The following is a 25,427-nucleotide window of genomic DNA, read 5'->3' as shown; positions in this document are numbered from 1 at the left end:
ACATGACTTAAAGTTAATATCTATGACGCCTTGAGGAACATCAAGTGACTGACAGCATTCAGCGGCATCATACATATTGATGTGTTCCAACAGGTACTTGGAGTCCAGAGGAGATGTGAATATTTCATGCAGCTGTAGCGGGAGCGAGAGGAAGGCTGTGGGTTATTCATGCCCTCTACTATATTACAGTATCAAATAGTGTATATTGTGTAGTATTGGACACCGTAAAAAGTATATGCAAAGAAGAGCAACAAGAAGAATTTTACATAAGGAAAAGAAGTCATCCTTTTCTTTATTTTCTTAGTAAATTGTGTTACATCATATCATATTATGTGAGCTTTTAAATATGTTATAACAATACCCGCCATCAGCTTACTCAGAGTTATATTGATTGAATGGTGCATGTGTGAGTAATCCTGTATGTTCCTGCATTTGAGGCCTGAGTGCTCAGAAAATGTCTGTTTCCACCAACCCCCTTATTACTGCCCACAGTTGGTGTTTTTGTTATATTGTGTGAACATTATTCAAGCACATTTATTGATATGTCTGTCTTCTTTTTAATCTTGTGCATTTTCACAGTTTATGGACATAAAATCCCAAAAATAATCTGCTTTTCTGTCGAGTTTCTAGGTCCTTTTTTAGTTGTATTGTAGTATAGACCTACATAATACTGGTCCGGTCCTTGATTGTCAGAGCAGTCTGTGTCATAATTCTTTTTGGGAATGGCCTTTTTCGCTGCCACTAGAAGTACACTCCAAATGTATCCATTGACAGTTTTCATGGCAGGAGTTTTGAGGCCAAAAACATTCAATGCCTTTTTCATTTCAGTCCAATATTTTTGAGCAATCTTCTCTCCTTCTCTCCTCAGACCTCTCAGGAGTTCCTGGACCAGCTCATGTCCAAACTGGGGGGGAAGAACCCAGAGGACACGGGGGGCTTCCAGGAGGCTCCTCTGGCCTACGACGCCGTGTGGGCCCTGGCTCTGGCCCTCAACAAGACCGTGGGTCCCCTGAAGGCAAAGGGCTACAGGCTGGAGGACTTCAACTACAACAACAGGGAGATCACAGCCGAGATCTACAGAGCACTCAACACCAGCTCCTTCGAGGGAGTGTCGGTCAGTAATCATCGGCTTCATTTTGGCATTTTAGCTTAATGTTGAGGGCAATTTCAAAACTCTCTAACATGTTGATTTCTTTGATAGTTGTACAAAAATATAGCTTCAGTAGGCCCTTTTCATGATACCGCCTGGCTAGTTATGGTTTCCCTCAAAGTGCAGATTTCACGTCCCATTCCTTTCATTCTCTCTGGGGTGTTAGCCGTTACAGATGGATAATGTTATGTGACAGCATGTTAAGTTAAGATCTTTATGTACCATGTAAATATTGCATGAAACCTGTGTGTTTATAAGTGTTTCTGTCTCAAAGGCTGAAGGCTAATACAAATGAACTTAAATATAAACCGGTTAGTTCAGTTTGTGGTGACATTTTAACATTCATTCATTCATTTTCCACCACTTTCTGCCAGCTCGTTGCAGGGTTAACACAGAGTCACAGACACACAGACATTCACTCTCACATTCATTCATTAGGGGCATTTTTAGAGTTGCATGGTGAGGACATGCAGGTGGTGCTCTAACTGCTCTGCCACCGTGCACCCCACATTTTAACATCATTGATTCCATTTTATTTAGGTTCACATTAGCTTGGGATCAAACACCACCTTTTACAGTTGTGTGAAAAAGCGTGCTGATGTCTTATTTTTTTGCATGTCAAGGTTTTTATTATTAGGGAAAACAAAATCCAAACCTACCTGGTTGTGTGAAACCGTTTAACCCTGGTTTTCCCCCTGGTGCAGTATTTACATCGTATGTAAAGGTCTTAAAATGCTGCCAGTGATTTACCATCTGTAACTCGCTCTCAACTGTTGATTTATTTTAGCGAGACTGAGCTTATTCCACATAGAGAATAAATGGAGCGGGGGGTGAAGATCCACACTTTTTGTGAAATGGGCCTGTTGTCCACATAAAGTAGGACCTGCAGACGACAGTTCTTCACTCTTCACTCTTTTATTGTCCAAAAACGTACAGCCGGATTCAAACTCACGATGCTGCGGGCTGTTCCAGTTGGCCATCGAACCACAAAATGAAGAATTTCCGAGATAATTTTTTTTTCTAATGATTCCTAGTCCTTTTCTGCTCTACTTCCTGCAATTTTCAACTTTTATTTGTCCAATTTTCTTCACAACTTGACTAACAACTATGATTAATACTTCTCACCAAACTACGTCATAATTAGAAAAACAGTAAAGGAGTTTGTAAAACATGATTATTCCTCTTGTTTTTTCTTCAGGGTCACGTTGTGTTTGACGCTCAGGGTTCTCGCATGGCCTGGACTTTGATTGAACAACTTCAAGGTACGGCCCCTCACCTCTTCTATTTCATAATCCACTGACCTGTACATGTCCTACATACTTTACATCCATCTATCATTTAACCAGGGAGGAGTGAGCTGCTCTTTCAAAGGAGAGTGAAATATTGACTTTAGGATATAGTTCTGTGGTTCGAAGCTCTCTTAAATAACGGCATACAAATGATTAATGATATTTTACGTGCAATTCATAATTATTAGTAAAACATGTTTTATTATCTTACACTTAAAGTCCAAATGACACCTTAGACTACACTTTTCATTAAAACAAAGGAAATATTCTTACATTTAAGAGTTAATCAAACATGATGACCTGTTTTAGTGACGTTTATTTGTCAAATGTATTCACAAACTGCAACTTGACTGATGAAAAACTATGATAACTGTTTCCCACAGGGACAATCTCACCAAACATTTAATATGGCCACTAATCTGTTCTGCAAAATGTGTTTTGTGCCCCCTACCATTTTGAAGATATTAATAGTTAAGGAGAATTGAAATATTTCATCATACACTTTAAAATGAGTTTGCTAATCCAACAAACATAATTCTCTTGGTTGGCCTCACTGGGAGAGAAATCCCCACTGGTCCAAAAATATCCAAGGACAATTTCAAAATGTAGCTTTGTTTATAGTACAAAGTGAGCTACTTCCACATGCCTAATCTTTCTGTTCCCCGCTGTGCTTCCTAGGCTCATTTGTCAGCTCAATGAGACGTGCACTTCTGTAGAACTTTGATGTAATGTCAGGATCATTTGCATGGCTGTTTAATTTTTTTATTTTCAAATATATTGCTCATATTTTGGCCCTGCGACAAGTTGGCCACTGTCCAGGGTGTACCCCGCCTAAGGCCCGAAGTCACTGGGATAGGCTCCAGTCACCCGCGACCCCAAAAGGGAACAAGCGGTAGAAAATGGATGATCAAATATCTCACTGAATTGTTATGTGAGGAACATCCCGAGAACTGCAGCAGATTAGCCAAAGGTCTGCTCTCCCAAGGCTGTTTGTAGGAGCTTAATCGTGTCCTGTATTCACAAACTGTGGCCTCAGGACCTAGACTTTCAAACACTCGTATTTCCAAATGCAACCATCAGTAAAAAGGCCAAAGCGACCCTAAAGCTCACCTGCAGAGGTGTGCTGAGGCCCTGCTGTCCATCCACATTTAACTATCCACAACCACTGTTGTCCCCCCCACACGTCTAATTACACTGACAATCGTAAAGGCTTGAAACAAGTTTGGGCGACATATTAGAGTGAAACACTTTGCACGTCTTCCCCCTGTCGTCACATCATAAGCTGATCAATGCTACCACACAAAGCATGCAACAAGTCTGAACGAGCAGCGTTAAGAACTGAACACTGTGTTTCCTCCAAGTGTCAGAGAGACTATGGGGGGATGACGCTTCAGGGCCCCACTCACTCACACCAGAAGTAACGCTTGCCATTTTTAGTTTACATTGGCATTAACATGCTAAAATATTTACAATAGGCTCCTCCCCTCTGGGGCCAGGACTCCTCTGAATAAGAGATGCTACATCTCAGTGGGACTTTCCTGGTTAAATAAAGGTCAATAGATAAAGATAAATAATTCACAATAACAACATTTCAATTGCCAAAAACAATACAATTTAAATGATATAATAATAATTGACATGAATCTATGCAGTTTATTAAAAAAAAAATATATATATATATATAAAAATGTTTGTTTGAATAAAACAAGCTCTGATAATGCTATATTTAAGAATTCCATACAGATTGGCACTGTTTGTGATGTCATCAATTCTTTATTTTCTTATAAACCTCTAAAGAAAACAAACTATCTCTACTCCTGACAATTGTTACATTCACTTACCAGATTCAGATGCAAACTTTGTTTGTTATCACCTGTTATTGATCCATTTTAACTACTAAAATTCAGTTGAATATAGAAAAAAAAGTACAGCATATCTAACCTTGACGATATGGATCTTCGACTGGTGGTTATGGGTAAGGGGATTTTCTTCAAAGTTATTGAATATTTGACTAAGCACACATTGTGGCTGTAAAATGTGTGAAAATGAACATTGAGAATGTGATAAGGAGAAAGATTTAATTCTCAAAGCAATTAGTATCCGAGACACAGATGCCACATTGTAATAAGTTTCAACAGTTATTTCCAAACAGTGCCAGGGATTCACTCTTTGGTGTTTGAGATGCTTGATTTGAATGTGAAGGGAATGATGACAATGCGAAGAGATCCTCTTTCTTTGAGCGAAATCAGACCAATGGCCAAGGAGCTACTGGTTGCTTTGGATGGTCTGCACACTGATATTACGCCTGATAATATGATGCTTGTGGACCACAAAAAAGGAGCCATTCAAGGTCAAATTCATTGACTTTGGGCTTGGTATACTTAAACATGAAGCAAAGATTGGGATGAGGATGCAGTCGCTGGGATATTGTGCCACAGAAGTCACCTTGGGGCTGCAGCTGCCTGAGGCCGCGGTCACATGGGGTCTGGGCTGCTGTCTCTTGCAGTGTTCTACCCTTTTAATCCTGAATCCAAATATGACCACCTAAAACGGATAAATCACTTGATGGGGGATCCCTGATGGGGGGGTCCCTGATGGGGGGTCCCTGATGGGGAGGGTCCCTGATGGTGGTCTTGGGCAAAATGTGGAACTGACTACTTTGTCCAAGATGGATCACTGTGCACAGTAATGACTAAAGAATCCATTGGAGTATAGCAGGCCTCGAAATAGATGGGGGCCCGGGGCCCGTGGCCCCTCAAATCGCCGGCGGGCACGGGGTTTAAATTTGGAGGGGGCCCCCCGTGCCCCTGTATCGAAATTCCTCGAAAAAAATCAAGATTTAACTAGTAAGGCCGTAGTTATTCTATTACTTGGTTTACGGATTTTTCGATGAAATATATTGAACAGGCGGGCGAAATATAAATATAATTTCAAAAGATGTTTTCTTAAAAGTACTTTAAATTGTTTTACATGCTAATAAAGAGGTTTAAAACAACACATTTATCGATGTCGCGCGCGCTTGTGGGCCCCTGAAATTGCTGGGGGGCCTCTATCTTTTTTAGATAGGGGGCACCCCTGGCCCTTAACTTTGAAAATTATTTCTCGGCCTGTATAGGGTCACAACAGGTTTGTTACATCGAATGCAAATCTAGAAGCAGCCACATAACTTGAGGATGTTGTTACAATGTTCTGTAATATATGGTCTGGTCTTGAGGATGAGAATGCTTTTTTGGATTTGCTCCAACAATTTCCAACAATGTAATTAGCTTCAAAGATACAGGGTATTTACAGAAACAGAACAGAAACTTTTCCCTTTTCCACCTCAGTGAGATTTCAGGAGGAAATGAGGATTCTTCTTCCGACATAGACTCAGAACAACTGAATCTCCCAAGAGCTGATGAGGAAACAGAAACTGCAAGACAACATCAACTACTGAGTCAGATGCTAGAAAATATCATCTAATATACAAAGGGCTCAGGCACCGAATGCCCAGCAATAGATCAACCTGCAAACATCAATGAGTTAAAATAGTGTCCAGAGATGCTGTCCATAAGAGATTCATCATCATTGTTAATCTGTGGCTTCCCAGAATGTGCAGAGAGAGAGTCTGGAGCCATCTGCCACTCTCCACAAATGAGTCCTTTGTTCTAAAGAAACATTTTGGTGAGAACTCATTGGTCAAGTGCAGATTCAAACATTGTCAATCCTGAAATAAAACATCCTACCAACATTCCAAAAAGCCAAACTAAATTAAGCAAGGCTGTAGTCATGCTCGCAATCCAGCCTTTTCAGTCCCGACTTTGGTATTTGCCAGATATCTCATACCCACTGATACTAGTGCAGATACTTATTACACAGTGAACATATCATGAAACTGATCGTTAATGGCCCATAGTGCAGTGAATGTTGGAATAACCAACATTTCAATGATCACTGAGCGCAGTGACAGGACATGGACCAGATTTGTTGGTTTGCAGTGGAATAAAATAATGTTTGAAGAATCATTTTGTGGAAGTGAAGGGTTTAGGCCAGCTCTGTGCTCGTCTGTGGCCGGAGGAAAATACTGCATCATATTTAAACCTGCTCAAAAGCCTATCTGGGTACTTGACGTTTGGGGTTCATGGGGTGCATGTTTTTTATTTGCTTTTTTGACCTGAAGCTTAAACCCTGAACCTCAGAGCTTGTCCTTGAGCATAAATGATGGAGGAGCTATTTCTGTTTTAAATTCAAAGAACATTTTTAGATGAAAATCCGACCTCTCTCTCACAGTCTCCCGTCTGAATGTGGCGCTGCTTCACACTTCTATCAAACATCGTCTTGACTTGTGCTTTGCCCCAGTTTTTCTGTGGCTCCTCTCTGCGGATCCTGGACTTGTCAAACAGCTCATTGAAGTGTCAGGCGGCATCACATCACTCTCCCCCTGGCCTCACCCGGAAAGTGTTCCATTCACCAAAACTGCGTTCTGCCGTGACACCCATCCTAAAACAGAATCCAAGATGGCTCCAGGTGACAGTTACTGACAGAGGTCGTGGGGTTACTTTCCTTCCATTCCCTTGGATCCATCCCTTTTTCTTTTTTTTTTAACAACAAAAACAAATAGACCAGAAGAGAACACACAGGATAAGTAATTAATGCAATTATAAAGTAAAGGAATGGCATCCAAAGAAAAGAAGTGTTGAAGCATTTTAAATCTAAAAGAAAAGTCCTATTTTGTCCATTGTCATTGTCAATTTCGGCTGTATTTTAAAGTAAGAATCAAATCTCTTTTATGATTTAGAGTTAGAACATGTTATACTCTTCATTTGGGGGAAAAAGGTCAACGTTTGAAAAAGAAAAAGTTTTCTTGGTTTTCTAGCTCTGTGTTTTCTTTATCTCTGTGTTTAAATGTAGGCTATAATATATGATTTCAATTAGCCTTCACACTTTTCCATATCCTGTTTAATTTTGATTATTTCTCAGACTGAAGTGTGAGAAAGAATCAAACCTCTAGTCTGTGAGTCATCATTCCTGTCGCTGCTTCGTTTAAGAGAAAAATTTGTCAAAGTGTGAGTGAATTCGTCGTGCTTATATTTATATTAAGATAAGTTTTGTCTAAAGCTTTTAAGTCTGTTAAGTCTGTCGGTCTTTTGGCTCAGAATAAAGACTGTATTCAAGTTTACAGCTCTGTCCACGGTAGTTCTCTTCCTGTTTCTGAAAAAGACGGCAGAGTTACCTCTTTCATTACCAAGGAGTAACATTGCAGACTGATATCGGTGGTAAATAAATATAATCATAAATATTGGACGGATTTGTTTGAAAAGAATTCTGTTTGAAGAATGTGTCATGTTTTTTCATAACACAATGTCAAAGTGCAAATTATTTACAGGACGATCTAACTGTTGGAGATATTGTGGTTGCAAGGAGCCTCGTCATTATCATGTGTTGTATGTCCTGTTACTAGACTGTAATTATCAAGGCAATGCAGACTATTTTTGACATCATCATCCCACTCAATTTCAAAGGACTCCTGCAATGGACACAGTAAATGGATACCTCTGGAACATTCTTCTGGCTGCAGGGAAAATGGATGACACAAACACCTAAGGACGAGACTGAATTATAATTGACCTTCGAAAAATCTAGAAGATTACAATCAGACCAAACTTGAAAATTGACAAATTTCGACTAATTGGGACAAATATGCCAGACAATAAATCTTGGACTACTAAATTATGTATAAATAAAAACTCTCTGTGTCTTTGTGTTGGTTTGTATATTAAAATTGTTTTTTTTTTTAATAGAAATAAATGTTTTGGAGTCGTCAGTTAAGACCCCAAGGTATTTCCTTCAAGAGAGGACAATACTGAACAGATCGAGGAACCTTCTTAAACTTTGGAAACAACATTAGCTTAGTTTTGTCAACATTGAGTACTAGTTTGATTCATTTCATATCTGGGGAATGTATAGGCATTATATATTGCAAATTTCACTGTGATTTATGATGTTGAAAAATCCTTGCTCTTCTTTTGTCTTCTACAGTATATAATCCATGACACCCTTTAACATTTTGGACGCTGTTTAACGCTCGATGTGTATTCCTGACCGTTTTATTTTTGTAGTTCCGAGTTTCCATAATTTGTCATTTTATTGGTGCTCTCACTGTTCTTCTCTCCTGTCTGCAGAGATGCGCTGTGGTGTCGCTGTGCTCTCGGGGGTGTTGAAAAAAAAATGGATGTTGTTGTGCTGCTTTGTGAGGGTCAGTGATGAAGCATATCCGAGCCCCGGGCACCTCCTCTGCTTTGCTTCAGCCCAAAAGAAATAATTAAATGTTATCTGTTCCCTTCACCCAGGAGTCCGAAGTACTTTTTAAAACCCCTAAAATGCATTTAATGTCCACAATGTACAATCTACTGACTGGATAAACATACAAACAGACATGTGCTTTTAAAATTAGTGTAATCCTTTATTTGTATGGACAATGTTCAGGAGTTATTTACTTGACTAGTTTTGGGTCATTCTCTATTTGCCACTACCACTGTGTTAGTTTGAAGTAGATAAGTAAATAAATTAAGCAGCCACTTCTGCATTGTCAGGAGAGTAGACGTGAGAATGAAAGTTATGCCCTGTTTAGATTTGTTTTCTGGAGCGTCATTTAACGTCTGGCTTTTGATTACACACGGGGCAACTCACTACCATGAGTACTTTAAACGCGAGTTTTACAACGAGCTACAGTCATGACTTAAAGGCGTGATGGAAGATTTTTTGGTGCCAAATCTGAGTCTCATTTCCTCGTGACGTGGACTGCCGATTAGTCCTAATCATAGAATCACCTTAAAACGCACCTACTGTTCACCTGCAGCCGCGATCTGTCTCGTCCCCAGGAGAGCAGCACCTTTGCCTGTGTCTAAGTGCATGAACGCACGTGTAGCATCGAGGCTTTTGTGTGCCTCCGCACGGAGGGAGTGCACATGAGCACTTCCGCTTGAGTTATCAAATTCGCAAAAAATCCTCCATTATTCCTTTAAGCAGCATTTGTGTTCTGCTGCTCGTACAGCAAAGAGGAGGAGACAGGTAAAAGAGAGTGCCATACTTGTTTACTTCGTTGGTCCTTCACACAGTATTGTTTGTTGGTAGTCCTGACTTCAAACACTAAAGTTGAGTCTGAGCTTGTCAGGCCCCTCACCTTAGCGTTTCCATGGTGCTCTTGTCCTTCACTAAATGTGACTCAAATGAAAAACAGAGCTTTGACCAAATGCAGCAGATCTTGTGTTCTTGGGACTAAATGAAATAATGAAATTCAAACATATGAAATAGGCATATACCTTTGCCAACGATTAATAGGGCACATATTATTTCAATATGCTTAAATGACCTAAATGGCCTACATGTGCATCTTAGACTTAAATAATACAAATATATGTACAATATATACATGCTTTGCCATGTGTTCCACCACCAGATTCCACTTTAACCCCGGAACATTTGCATTGTTATTTTTAAAAGTCAATGTTATTTAATGCTTTTTAAAGTGATTACATTTCTATAACAAGCCCTATAAACATAGAGGGTCTGGGCATTTGTAAGTACTTATAGTTAGTGTTATTTTCTTCACAACCTATATTCTTAAGCAAGGACACAATAAAATGCACTTTTAATCCACTCACTGCTTTACATTAGCCCATCTGCATTTTGCCAGTAAGCATTAATGTTCATTTGAATACCTTCATTCCAGTTTAACTTGCTCATGAGATTGGACAGTTTCTGCATCTGTCCCATGGATCCTGCTGCTGCTTGTGAAAGCATGTCGGAGCCACGGAGACGCATAACAGACGGGATCAGTGGGAGTCATGGCAATTAGGCAGTGGAAGAATGAGAGAAAATTGTTGGATTTCTATGAAAACAAGAGTTTCTTATGTAGTAGCAGAACAGATTTAGTAAAGCATAATTTGATTATTGGGACAGGGCGGGTCAGTGGTGAGGCCTGTCTCTCATCTTCAGGAAGACTATTCCAGATTTTAGCTGCATAAAACTGAAACACAGATACCTCAGGGTTATTCCAGACTCTGGGCACCAGCAGGAGGCCGGTCCATGTTTAGTCCTGACTCTGGCACCAGCAGGAGGCCGGTCCATGTTTAGTCCTGACTCTGGCACCAGCAGGAGGCCGGTCCATGTTTAGTCCTGACTCTGGCACCAGCAGGAGGCCGGTCCATGTTTAGTCCTGACTCTGGCACCAGCAGGAGGCCGGTCCCTGTTTAGTCCTGACTCTGGGCACCAGCAGGAGGCCGGTCCATGTTTAGTCCTGACTCTGGCACCAGCAGGAGGCCGGTCCATGTTTAGTCCTGACTCTGGCACCAGCAGGAGGCCGGTCCATGTTTAGTCCTGACTCTGGCACCAGCAGGAGGCCGGTCCATGTTTAGTCCTGACTCTGGGCACCAGCAGGAGGCCGGTCCATGTTTAGTCCTGACTCTGGCACCAGCAGGAGGCCGGTCCATGTTTAGTCCTGACTCTGGCACCAGCAGGAGGCCGGTCCATGTTTAGTCCTGACTCTGGCACCAGCAGGAGGCCGGTCCATGTTTAGTCCTGACTCTGGCACCAGCAGGAGGCCGGTCCATGTTTAGTCCTGACTTTGGGCACCAGCAGGAGGCCGATCCCTGAGGTCCTCAGAGTCCGAGATGGTGAAGTTCATTATTAGCCCCATTGATATTTTTGAACATATCTGTTTTCTGTTCAAAGAAGGATATTCCTAGAAAAAACAAAAAAACAATGTATACAACCTATTTATGTTGTAACCCAGGTTCTCTGAATAGAAAAACTCTCCATATGTATGGGACTGACCCCACGGAACAGCAAACGTGGATACTCTCGCACACCATGTGGTGATACATATGGAATATGTGGGGTCAAGAGAACAGAACAACATGGCAGAATGTTGCAATTAGCATTCTCTCAACAAGCAGCAGTTCAAACCTCACCTAACTGCTACTGCAAGTAAATGAATGAAATCATGCACACTTTAAATCATACTTGGGGGAATTTTGCAGCCTGTTTTAATCCCCGGTATATAGTGTAGTAATCTATAATAGTTCATATATAATATATCTCTATATTACACCGCTTTAATTCAAAATGTTTCCAGGTAGTCGAGGGGTCTAAGTTGCAGTAACTGTGAGGCAAAGTGTGGTCAGCATCGTCAGCATTGTGAGATTGAGTCACAGCTCCAACAGTTTGCTGAATGTCCTCTTTGCCCTCTCCCCCATTTTAGACTACATTTTCCTGTTAATTGATTGACTTTGACGTAGGGCTGAATGATAAATCCAATTCATTTGAGTTTTTTCATAATCAACACTGTGATAAATGGCAAATCGTGACGGGATAGATCAACTCTCTAACTCACAAAAGGAAAAGTCCAGCAAACAATCTAGTGTCTTTTTCACAAGCCTCTACAACGTTTCAAGCTAGGTGCCACGTGAGGGTGCCTTTTGTTTTCACAGCTCTTATTTGACATGATTAATAAAGTCTTAGAAAAAAAACTACTGTCTCTTTCTCACAATGAATTTGCTTTCTTTAGATGCTATTCTCTATTCGCTAAACATGTTTTTTTTACATCACTGACTATTAAAAATACCTGCCCTATTTATTTTTCACTTTTAGCTTTCTTGCCTTAAATAAGTTAGAACAGTTGAGTGCCAAGAACACTTCACCCGTCAGAAACCCCTAATTAGTTTTACATTTAGTTTGCTGTCACGCTTCCTTAACAAAGGCGCATTTGCGTCTTACTAAGTTGAAAAATAAATGCCACACAAATCAACTCTTTCCCCGGGCTATTTTAAAATATATGCTTCTGCACTTCTACTATTATACACTATTTTCATCTTCATAGACAGAATACTTTCTCTCTTTTGAATAGTGTAATTGTGCAAAAACAACACTTTAACATCTCCATGGAGGATTGGGCCGACCGCTAATGTATCATAGCTAACAGAACACATGCTTTGTAGCCTGTTCATTGTAAATAGACTAGTGTTTGTTTGTATACGGGATCTTGATTTGCATGAACAGACTGTAGTAGTAGCAGTGCCATTAAATAAAGCTATTGATTTTAATGCATATATTAGATACACGCCGGAATACTGAAGGGTTTTTGTGCAACGATGCATTGTGATACTTAAATGTGACGTTACGCATTGTGCACTTGTCACAACGCAAAATTTGTGAACGCGCACTGAAAATCCATGCTAATGTCACACCGTTAAAACACTATCTCCACCCATACAGTATGTTCACTCTTCACTGTGATTGGTTAAACCCACCTGTCACTCACTCAGAGCATGACAGGTGAGTTAGTTGGATGGAGTGTCTGTGTTTGGGCACAGAGCTGCATTAAACAGTAGCGCACTGAATCACAGTTTCACTAAAATAACAGATTGTCATAGAGATCAGATCATAATCGGATTTTTGTCGTCACATTGTCTTGCATTTTGAGGACGGATGCAGTGTGTGTGTGAGAGTAACCTGGCCTGAACCAAGATTAAACCATGCATGACTAGAACTGGTCCAAAAAAAGTCTCTATTACAGTCTAATGTGTATTATCCACAGAAAATGTTAAATTAATCTATCAGAAAACCCTGTTCCTGTCTGAGCGCAGAATTGTAGCTTGTGAGTCTCAGGTGCAGCTAACATGCTCCTCTGAGAGCCGTGTGGAACAGGCTCATGTCACTTCAGCACATCCTCAACAACACATGCACCACTGTGGCACCGAGAGAGCACACCGAGCCAGGAGACTGTGACAAAACGGAGCCAAGCCTTTTGGCACTATTGTTTCAAACCAAAAAAGGCAAAATACCAATGTTATGGCTGAAAAGAAAAAGGAATAAGCCGAAATACAGGGGCTTTTTTTTTTTTTTTTTTTTTTCACTTTAACACCAACAGGAGTAATAGTTTTCCTCATTCACACTTGTTTCATTCATCCTGTTTACAAGGTTGTCTCTGTCTGGGACTCCGAAAATGTCAAAATAAAATGCAGACGTGTCTTGTGCTGTTTTTAAGTCTAAAAATCAATCTATAGATTAATCTATAAATCATTGCAATCACTTAATTCCCTCTGCTCCCGTTAAATAGTGCTAACACCACATCTTGAGGAGGGAATGCCTTGCTGTTTAGTCCTGTAAAGTTTTCAATATGTGCAATATTTTATAAACATGAGATGCCAAATAAAGAGCATGTTAAAGAAAAAATCCAATACAAATAAAGGTATAATACATTTTCTGATTTTAGTAGAAATATGAGCTGTTTCATAGTGTTTTGTGTAATTATCTTGTTCCAAACATTTCTAAATAGTCGCCATTTTTGGTTTCTTTGTTTGTGTTCTCTTATTGGTTCATTGGGCTTATTGGGCTGCCTGTAAATCATGCCCATCAAACCTTGAAGACTAAAATCCAGCCTCCTTGAATAGAAATGGATGAGCGTCTTAACCAGCCTGGCCACTTGAAATGTGCACTTCCATTCAAATATTCCTCTGCTTCAGCCTGCTGTGCTCATGGGAGTCCTGTTATAATGCTCTGAACCATACTCACCTTTGTGAACTCTGATTGCCTCTTAACTCCTCTGCCCTCTCACAGCAGCTCTCAGCAAACCCACCACATTAAATATTATTAATGCAGGAGTTTATCAAGCATCTGCTCAATATTTCAGCAGGGTCATAGCTACGGGCTCCTCACAGAATCATCAGAGTGTGACTCAAATATAGGACTGTGCTATTCTTTCCTCTTCCAAATACAGAATGGCTTTACACTTTAATTTTTTATGCCTTTTATGTTCATCCAATTTCAGTGCACTCTCTCTCTGTTCCTTCATCCTGCTGTTTTAACATAGGCCCCATCTCCTCCTCCACAGCAGCAGAGCCACCAGCCTCCTCAGCCTCATCTCATCCTCTTCATCACCACTTGTGTCCTGACCTGTTTAAGGAAACGTTGGTATAATCATCACAAGCTTATTCACATAACTACACTTTGAATAGCCTCCCTACCCGCTCGTCTCCTCCCTGCCCTTTTTGAGTCTTATTTTTACACTTGAGGTTTATCTCAGCTTCTGACAGCTCGTAGGGCGATATAAAGTATATCTGTAAAATATGGGAAGGCATAACGTCTACATTTGCTTCATTTCCGCATTGATCCCGTGCGCTTTTTGTGTTGAATATGAACCATAAGCATTGTGGTACGAGTCAGCACAGCAGAGTAAACAGTGTCTTTGTGACAGTCGTGGTAAATGGTAAAAGTGACCAAGAACTAACGAGAGTGCGTCTTCTCCTTGAAACGCCTCATTCCCCGCAGTGAAGCGCCAATTCTGCACTGTCCCACTGCAGACAGGTAACTGACCTGCCCTGTCTGCACAGCTGAGGAGAAGAGCCAGAGGGGCAGAAGAGCACTCAGGGAGTTGTAGAGCAGTGAGGCTCACATTTGTACAGCAGTCAGGCTCTGTGTTGTGACATTTCCTCATAGCTTCAATCACAAACCAAAGAAAGACCTTGAGTCTGAGAGTTACACACATTTTTGGGGTGTTATTTTTCATCTCCCAGGGGGGTGCACCAGAAAAAGTTTAGGAGCTCTGGGTTAAGGTATGAATTTTAGTTTACAAAGCCTGAATTTTTCTTAATACATCTTTTGTTCATTAATAATTAAGTATTTTTGAAAATGTTTTATAAAAGCTAATTTGTTATAAATTGTTACTAATGTATTTGGACTTTTCGTTCCTGTTTGAATAAATCCTCCTGATTTCAGGAGACATTTCTGTTCAAACATTCAAACCCCGGAATAAAATGTTGCATAGACATGTTTTTCTTTTATAAGACATCTATAAATCTTATAAAACAATTCATAGAGAGGACACCAGGTTTTCCTTCTATCACATCCCTGTTTTCTACCTGCCGGGGTCTACGCACCAAAGTCATTATATATTCATTGCAGCACATTTGCCCGTCTCTGGTTGAAATAACCGTGTGCTCATTAATATGTAGTCCACAAACAATGAATATAGGCTCATTGCTCACATGGATTATTAGCACCTGAAGCATTGACACTTGGTTAATGAAAATAGAGTGTGTTTGAATGAGTGACGAGGCGGGCGGGGCCTTTCTGTGTGGAGATTACATTTTCTTCTTGTGTCTGGGTGGGTTTTCTCTAGGTACTCTGATTTCCTCCATCAATCTAAAACATACATACATCAGAAGATAATCTTCCTGCTACATACTCTAGTCCACGGATCCAGGTTAAGAGCTGGAGATGTGTCCATAAAGACGTTATAGGTGAAAGAGGCATCGATGATGCTGTTAAAAAGTGGCTGTCAAAATCATAAAAGTACATAAAACATGATCTTTATCTAAAAAACATATTCAGTTAAAACATTTTTACCAAAGGACGAAGTTATTATTTCAGTTTAACGTCTTAAATTTACTTCTATTTGTGGGCTTTGGCCTTGTATTGACATATGTCGGGTGTCGCCCTGCACAGCAAGACACATACCAATATCAGCTGAAAAAATCCATACCGGCCAAAAGTTTGTTTGAACATTATGTGATTGAAATGTTTGTATAGTAAAAACTATTTAGAAATAAAATAAACAGAAAAATAAATGATAAAATAAATGGAAAAAATAAACTAAACTTCCGTACAAGAGTTTATTTCTCCACATTTGCGTTTCATTTTAACAGTCCTACCTACGAGACATTCACATGTTGTAGGACATTTCTAATGGATTGCCAAAATATTGTCCGATTATTGTCATTGGGATGTTGAAAGTAAATATTGAGGTATACAATTTAATACATTTTTCATAAGCTACACTAAGAATGGGTCAAATGCAGAGGATAAGCTTCTCATACAGGCACAGTGAAGTTTATTTTAGCTTTAAAGTTAAACTCTTGCAGACATTTGGACAGCCGTAACACTGCATTGTTGTCATTATAATCAAGCAAATGCTCACTAAATGCTAATGGAGGCAGCTGTGCTAAATGTCTGCGTTTACTGCAAGCTATTAACTTTATGACTAAACAAACCTCTGCAGATCAGGCAAAGGCCTTTTTACCAAACAGTCAACACCATAATATCCAAGGGTCTGTTTTTGAGGGCGAGGTTTGTGAGTAGGAATAGTGCTACAGTTATGTTCTTGGGCCAGTCAAAATATGAATGGTTGAATTCAATAAATGTACACATTAGACATTGAGAGTGCAGCAGATGAGAGAATGACTGATCTAATTTTATCATTTGTACTATGTTTAGTTATACAAAAGGTTGAATCAAATGTTGAATCAAATGCAGCTATGTTTAGTCATTTTATTAGTTATTTCAGTATGAATTTTATTTATTGTTTTTTACATGCGTTCAAATTACAACATGTTTGCATAAAACATGTTTACAGATACGTTTGTGCATAAAACAGAATATACATTTTGTTACATTCCAAAATCAAAGCAATCCAAAGTTCTTTAAGTGAATAAAAGTTAAAACTAATCAAATCATCATTGAATTAAGCCTTTTTCCTTAGTATTCCTTTTTCCTATATATATATATATATATATATATATATATATATATATATATATATATATATATATATATATATATATATACATAATGACCATCTTACTTTTTTTTTAATTATTAATATAAAATAATTAAAATGAAAAACAGTAACATAGTATATTCAGTTGATTTTTTGAGTGAATGATATATGGGTTGTCAGACTGTGAAGTTGGTACCAGACACAAGACGTAAAAACAACACCCATGAAGTTTGTTACATGTCCACTCGCCCGATACTTCATCTCGTGTCTCCTCCTTTTAGTCCCGCCCATGTCTGTGTACGCTGATGAAAATCCATAATGCTTTCCTCTCCTAAACTCGGCCGTGTGTTTGTGTCCACAGAAGGCAGCTACAAGAAGATTGGATACTACGACAGCACCAAAGGCAATCTGTCCTGGTACGGCAACGACAAGTGGATCGGTGAGCGGCATCCATCACTGTCCCAGCCCCTAATCTCCTGCTCCCTCTGACCCGGCACCATCGGCCCGCACCCACTTTACTCCCTGCACCCCATGTCCCTGCACCCATCCACCAACATGCACACTGTACAACATGACCACTACACAAGGTCTACAGCAGGACTTAACCAGGTCTACAGCAGGACTAAACCTGGTCTACAACAGGACTAAACCAGGTCTACAGCAGGACTAAACCATGACTAAACCAGGACTAAAGCAGGACTAAACCAGGCCTACAGCAGGACTAAACCTGGTCTAAAGCAGGACCAAACCTGGTCTACAGCAGGACTAAACCAGGTCTACAGCAGGACTAAACCAGGACTACAGCAGGACTAAACCAGGACTACAGCAGGACTAAACCAGGCCTACAGCAGGACTAAACCAGGACTACAGCAGGACTAAACCAGGTCTACAGCAGGACTAAACCTGGTCTACAGCAGGACTAAACCTGGTCAACAGCAGGACTAAACCTGGTCTAAAGCAGGACTAAACCAGGACTACATCAGGACTAAACCTGGTCTACAGCAGGACTACACCAGGTCTACATCAGGGCTAAAACAGGTCTACATCAGGACTAAACCAGGTCTACTGCAGGACTAAACCAGGTCTACATCAGGACTAAACCAGGTCTACAGCAGGACTAAACCAGGTCTACATCAGGACTAAACCAGGACTACAGCAGGACTAAACCAGGCCTACAGCAGGACTAAACCAGGTCTACAGCAGGACTAAACCAGGTCTACATCAGGGCTAAACCAGGTCTACATCAGGGCTAAACCAGGACTAAAGCAGGACTAAACCAGGACTAAACCAGGTCTGAAGCAGGACTAAACCTGGACTAAACCAGGTCTACAGCAGGATTATACAGCAGGACTAAACCAGGCCTACAGCAGGACTAAACCAAGACTAAACCAGGTCTGAAGCAGAACTAAACCAGGACTAAACCAGGTCTACAGCAGGACTAAACCAGGTCTACAGCAGGACTAAACCAGGTCTACAGCAGGACTAAACCAGGTCCAGGTCTACAGCAGGACTAAACCAGGTCTACAGCAGGACTAAACCAGGTCTACATCAGGACTAAACCAGGTCTACAGCAGGACTAAACCAGCTCTACAGCAGGACTAAACCAGGTCTACATCAGGACTAAACCAGGACTACAGCAGGACTAAACCAGGTCTACAGCAGGACTAAACCATAACTAAACCAGGACTAAAGCAGGACTAAACCAGGTCTACAGCAGGACTAAACCAGGTCTACATCAGGACTAAACCAGGACTACAGCAGGACTAAACCAGGTCTACATCAGGACTAAACCAGGTCTACAGCAGGACTAAACCTGGTCTAAAGCAGGACTAAACCAGGACTACAGCAGGACTAAACCTGATCTACATCAGGACTAAACCAGGTCTACAGCAGGACTAAACCTGGTCTAAAGCAGGACTAAACCAGGACTACAGCAGGACTAAACCTGGTCTACAGCAGGACTAAACCTGGTCTACAGCAGGACTAAACCAGGTCTACAGCAGGACTAAACCTGGTCTACAGCAGGACTAAACCTGGTCTAAAGCAGGACTAAACCAGGTCTACAGCAGGACTAAACCTGGTCTACAGCAGGACTAAACCAGTTCTACATCAGGGCTAAACCAGGACTACAGAAGGACTAAACCAGGTCTACATCAGGACTAAACCAGGTCTACATCAGGACTAAACCAGCTCTACAGCAGGACTAAACCAGCTCTACAGCAGGACTAAACCAGGTCTACAGCAGGACTAAACCAGGTCACAGTAGGACTAAACCAGGTCTACATCAGGGCTAAACCAGGTCTACATCAGGGCTAAACCAGGACTAAACCAGGTCTGAAGCAGGACTAAACCTGGACTAAACCAGGTCTACAGCAGGACTAAACCAGGTCTACAGCAGGACTAAACCAGGACTACAGCAGGACTAAACCAGGTCTACATCAGGGCTAAACCAGGACTAAACCAGGTCTGAAGCAGGACTAAACCTGGACTAAACCAGGTCTACAGCAGGACTAAACCAGGTCTACAGCAGGACTAAACCAGGTCTACAGCAGGACTAAACCAGGTCTACAGCAGGACTAAACCAGGTCTACAGCAGGACTAAACCAGGACTAAACCAGGTCTGAAGCAGGACTAAACCTGGACTAAACCAGGTCTACAGCAGGACTAAACCAGGTCTACAGCAGGACTAAACCAGGTCTACAGCAGGACTAAACCAGGTCTACAGCAGGACTAAACCAGGACTAAACCAGGTCTGAAGCAGGACTAAACCTGGACTAAACCAGGTCTACAGCAGGACTAAACCAGGTCTACAGCAGGACTAAACCAGGTCTACAGCAGGACTAAACCAGGTCTACAGCAGGACTAAACCTGGTCTAAAGCAGGACTAAACCAGGACTACATCAGGGCTAAACCAGGTCTACAGCAGGACTAAACCAGGTCTACATCAGGACTAAACCAGGTCTACAGCAGGACTAAACCAGGTCTACATCAGGACTAAACCAGGACTACAGCAGGACTAAACCAGTTCTACATCAGGGCTAAACCAGGTCTACATCAGGGCTAAACCAGGTCTACATCAGGGCTAAACCAGGACTAAAGCAGGACTAAACCAGGACTAAACCAGGTCTGAAGCAGGACTAAACCTGGACTAAACCAGGTCTACAGCAGGACTAAACCAGGTCTGAAGCAGGACTAAACCTGGACTAAACCAGGTCTACAGCAGGATTATACAGCAGGACTAAACCAGGCCTACAGCAGGACTAAACCAAGACTAAACCAGGTCTGAAGCAGAACTAAACCAGGACTAAACCAGGTCTACAGCAGGACTAAACCAGGTCTACAGCAGGACTAAACCAGGTCTACAGCAGGACTAAACCAGGTCCAGGTCTACAGCAGGACTAAACCAGGTCTACAGCAGGACTAAACCAGGTCTACATCAGGACTAAACCAGGTCTACAGCAGGACTAAACCAGCTCTACAGCAGGACTAAACCAGGTCTACATCAGGACTAAACCAGGACTACAGCAGGACTAAACCAGGTCTACAGCAGGACTAAACCATAACTAAACCAGGACTAAAGCAGGACTAAACCAGGTCTACAGCAGGACTAAACCAGGTCTACATCAGGACTAAACCAGGACTACAGCAGGACTAAACCTGGTCTAAAGCAGGACTAAACCAGGACTACATCAGGACTAAACCAGGACTACAGCAGGACTAAACCAGGTCTACATCAGGACTAAACCAGGTCTACAGCAGGACTAAACCAGGTCTACTGCAGGACTAAACCAGGTCTACATCAGGACTAAACCAGGTCTACTGCAGGACTAAACCAGGTCTACAGCAGGACTAAACCAGGACTACAGCAGGACTAAACCTGATCTACATCAGGACTAAACCAGGTCTACAGCAGGACTAAACCTGGTCTAAAGCAGGACTAAACCAGGACTACAGCAGGACTAAACCTGATCTACATCAGGACTAAACCAGGTCTACAGCAGGACTAAACCTGGTCTAAAGCAGGACTAAACCAGGACTACAGCAGGACTAAACCAGGACTAAACCAGGCCAATACTTGACCCATCCGAGAACATACCAAGACTTTTTATACCCCTGACTTAACCAGTTCTAAACTATACCTGAACCAGAACTAACTGGGTCTACAAACACTGGGTCTACACCAGAACTAAACCAGATCGAATCAAGAATTACACCACAATAGCTAAAACTTTCATTTAATTTCCACTCCTCCTTCTCGCACAGCACTCATCAATCGCAACATTCACATTTGAGCACATTGGGGAGTTAGCCACAGCCGGATGAGCATGCTAATAGATCAGAGCCTCTCAATCCATTTAGTAATTAAACTCTGGGCGCTAACGAGAGAGGCGCTAAGATGCTAGCTGTCTGAATGAATAGATAAATGGATTGGCGTTGGGCTTGACCTTGGATTTTTGCGGCCGCGAGCTTGTTCACTCAAGTACACATTCAGAGCTAGCTTATGCAAACGCGTCGCAGAAATGTGCCGGGATGATTTGTGTTGTGGACTATGGAAAATACAGAGCAATTGAAGTTGATTGAATTAGATACAATGCATGAATCAAGAATGTCAAATGGCAGATGGATGGTTTGTGGGATTTGTAAGATCATTGAATATGCAATGGCAAGATATAGTTGTTGTTTTTAGTTATTTTTGGAAATTTACGTTTGGAAATGTCTTTAATCTTCGGAGAAACAGCTTGAATGGCTACATGTGTGGGCCTTGCTCTCACGATAAACCAAGGCCTCATCCGTCCGAGAGAGAGCAAGAGTTTGATTAGTTGCCACTCCATACTTGACTGCACTTCGAGCTCCAGAATTCTCCCACAGCGATCCAATGTTTTTTGTTTTTTTGTGGGAAATTAAGCTGCTAATGTTCAGGTAAGGCACCTACAGTTTCCACAAAGGTCATATTTTCAAGCGATTCCTCTCCATTTTCACAACATGAACCTTTTACATTCTTTAAATGCTTTTAAAGTGCCCAAGACAGCGTTGTAAGGTCTTGCCCTGCCTGGCCTCGCTCTGTGCCCGCGATAGCTCCGCTCGAGCCGCCATCACGCTGATTGATCTGCAGCGGCGCTCGCTTCTGTCGTGACGCAATGGGCCAGCTCGTATTGTGGAAGTACAGCGGCTTGTACAACTGGAACATTTCCACATTTCACATCATGGCCACAAACTAATTGGCATTTTTGTGAAAGGGACACATAATTATATACAAAAAATATACAAGATTCAAAGATTTAAGAAAAAAACTAATAACTGAAAAGTGCAGCATGTTAATCCTCCCTGAGTAAATACTTTGTGGAACTGCCTTTCTCCCAAATTATAGTGTGTGAAGTTTTTGCCCATTCTTCTTTGTAAAACAGTTCAAGCTCTGATTTGATGGAGAGCTTTTGTGAACAGCAGTTTTTAAGTTTTAACACTTTAAAATGTCTTGTTTTAAACCATTCCATTGTGCGTCGTACTTTACGTTTGGGGTTGTTGTTCTGCTGAAGGTGAACCGCCGCCCCAGTCTCGTCTTTTTCAAACGTCAACACAACAGGTTTTCTTCCAAGATTGCTCTGTATTTGGCTCCATACATCTTCCTTGTCCCTGCTGAAGAAAAGCAGCCCCACAGCATGATGCTGCCACCACCACTGTGAGTGGCAGTGGGGATGGTATGTTCAAAGTCATGTGCCCTGTTTGTTTTCCACAACATATAACTTTTTGCTTTCAGGCCAAAAACATCTATTTTGGTCTGATGAGGCCAGAGCACCTTCTTCCACATGTTTGCTCTGTCCCACATGGCTTCTGACGAACTGCAAACATGACTTCTTATGGCTGAATTTCAGCAATGGCTTCTTCTTGTCATTCTTCCATAAAGGCCAGATTTGTGTAGCGCATGGCTAATAGTTTTCCTGTGGACAGATTCCCACTCCACCTGAGCTGTGGATCTCTGCAGTTACCATGGTTCTCTTGGCTGCATATCACTACTCTGTGCCGGTAGGTTTTGGTGGACGGCCATAAATTTGTAGGTTTGTAGTTCAATTCAATTAAAACACTTTTTGTAGCACCTGAAATTACAACAGCAGTTACAACAGATTAAACAATATTAATAGGAATTTAGCAACGTCCCAGCATCCCCTGTTCTTCGAGGGCCATAGTTGTGCCATACTCTTTCCTTTTCTAGATGATAGATTTAACAGTGCTCTGTGAGATGTTCAAAGTTTCGGAAATCTTTTTTATTACCTAACCCTGCTTTAAATGTCTCCACAACTTTATCCCTGACCTGTCTGGTGTGTTCCTTGAAATCCCTGAAGCTGTTTCCTCCCCAACATTATCTTAAAACTTATGTGGCCTTCACAGAAATGCTGCATTTATACTGAGATTAGATCACACATGGGGGCTCTATTGAATCATAAGAGCTACTTTAGCACGCTGCAGTTTATTGTTTTTTTTTTTTTATGTTGCTCTTTCATAAAAAATACCAATAAACTATATTCCAGTTTTTCGGGTTGGGAATATTGGACATAAAACATAACTATAAATAGTCTCCTAAATGTTGAATTAAAGACATCAAACGCCTACGTACTTTTTACACATTTGAAGTAGGTTGGGGGCACCACTGAGCATTTAGGTAGGTAATACATTCTGTGGCAATAGTGATACCGGTAGGATGCATTTACAATTGTTTAACATTTAGCAATATATCTCTGCCAAAACAAAAACAAAATTAAAAAGTAAAATTATACAGGAAACTATGTTTGTTTTTCCTCTTATGAAATACTTTGAACAAACGTGTCCTCTGCTGGGATTGTCAGCTCTGTCCACATGTGCGTCTCCCTCCACCTGGCTTCCAGTCCACGTGAAAGGGAGAAGGTGGGTGAACCTGAAAAGCATGAGGCGACCTGGGTTTGTTTGTTTGGGATGTGCTGTCGTGTGATTGCATTTGCGATTATCGAAAGAGTGAAAAAAGGGAAAAGTCGAGGCAAATGGTCAAGGATTCATTGATCGGAAGTTGACCATGATTGCAGTCGTTTGGCACAGATCAGTCCTATTTGGAAAACGACTTTGTTTTTACTTTCGGCTCTTTCTGCATTGTTTTACTTCTCTCTCTGCGCGCTCCTGCTACTAGTGTGTGTAGAAGAATGTTTCAGAAGCCAGGTTCAAGCGCAGGCTAGTGGTTAGTCTGCCGGTGTGCTCCTCATTATTCCAGCTCCGCATGTCCATTCGGGCGCACAGACAATGGCTGAAGGTCACATGAAGCAGTCATTGAGGTTGCTAAGAGGCTTCAGAGGACAAAACAAGCAGGAATTGATCACGTAGAGATTCACAATTGTGTCCTGAAATGTCTAAAAATGATGTATTAAGACTGTTTAATCCCCCAAATGCACAAATTCACAAACATCAAGCCCATTAGAGGTTTTTACTTATGTTTTTTTTTTAATGCTTTGTTTATGTTATGAGCGTGCCGCAGAAGGCTTTTAAGCCGTGCGTTCTATTTCTGTGAGAGAATTAGCATCTTCTTCCCACTTGAGCGCCCATAATTGGACGTTTTCAAAATGTGGATGACTAAATCAATTAACTACAGCAACAAACAAATTCCTACTTCCATTGTGTGAGGAGCAAGCTGTCAGTGGAGCCTTGGAGTATGGACACTCAGCTTTTGTCTCCACTAACAATGAGAAGACACTGATGAATCGGACACATGGACAACCATTGTACGGATTATACTGGGATGTACTGATGAGTGACTTTATGGTAATTGTGCAAAGAAAAAGCTATCACATTAGGGCGATTGACATGTGAAGCCAGGTGGCAGGAATCGGGTCAGAACGAATCCAAAACCGCAACTGTTTTTGGGCTGTCACTGGTCAGCTGTTGTTAGGAATAGAGGTTCCTTAGACCGGGTTTGCTTTCCGGTTTAAAGATGTCCTGAAAATGCTGAAAATGTCCTCAGTGGTGTTACTAGGCTTCAGTGGTCAGTGTCTATGATTTAATCCTGGTTGTTTGATGTTCTCAGCTGCTGTGGTCAGTGTTGATCAGAGGGGGGTTTACTTTGATAGTATATTATACCTGTTATTTTTACTTCTGGGCTACATGGGGTTTAGTCCTAATTTAGTCGAGTGTTATACCTGGTTTTGTCCAAGTTTGGTCTACCTGATTTAGTTTAGTTTAGTTAAGCAGCGTTTTACATAAGCATGAAACAATGAGGAGTATTATGCAGTGTCAACTAAGTGGCAAAAAAAATCTTAATACAAATACAATAATTGATGAATGATGAGTCGCTTGTACAACTATAGCCTCTGTGTAAACTTGTGGGAAACATTGCATGGTCTATGATTCCTTTTGTCTGTCTTTCATAAAGTCTTGTGGGTGTAAAACATCCTAAGGTGTAATTGGCTGATGGTGAACTGCTTTAACTCTTACCGTG

The 25,427-nt window shown here is 41.2% G+C and overlaps 1 protein-coding gene across 1 annotated transcript in view; it reads left to right on the top strand.

The window, feature by feature from the left end:
- The window catches only part of LOC140361907 (gamma-aminobutyric acid type B receptor subunit 1-like), a 183,488-nt gene that overhangs the window by 89,732 nt on the left and 68,329 nt on the right, over positions 1–25,427 (top strand). The window contains exons 7-9 of the mRNA XM_072447815.1: positions 869–1,114; positions 2,349–2,412; positions 17,337–17,414. Of these exons, the coding sequence (XP_072303916.1) occupies positions 869–1,114; positions 2,349–2,412; positions 17,337–17,414 (388 nt within the window). The remainder of the gene's footprint in view (positions 1–868; positions 1,115–2,348; positions 2,413–17,336; positions 17,415–25,427) is intronic.

Source organism: Eucyclogobius newberryi, unplaced genomic scaffold (assembly GCF_026437365.1).
Source record: "Eucyclogobius newberryi isolate DKJ021-1_F unplaced genomic scaffold, fEucNew1.0.hap1 SCAF_16, whole genome shotgun sequence".
NCBI classification, from domain to species: Eukaryota; Metazoa; Chordata; class Actinopteri; order Gobiiformes; family Gobiidae; genus Eucyclogobius; species Eucyclogobius newberryi.
This window is presented reverse-complemented; position numbering and strand designations above follow the sequence as displayed.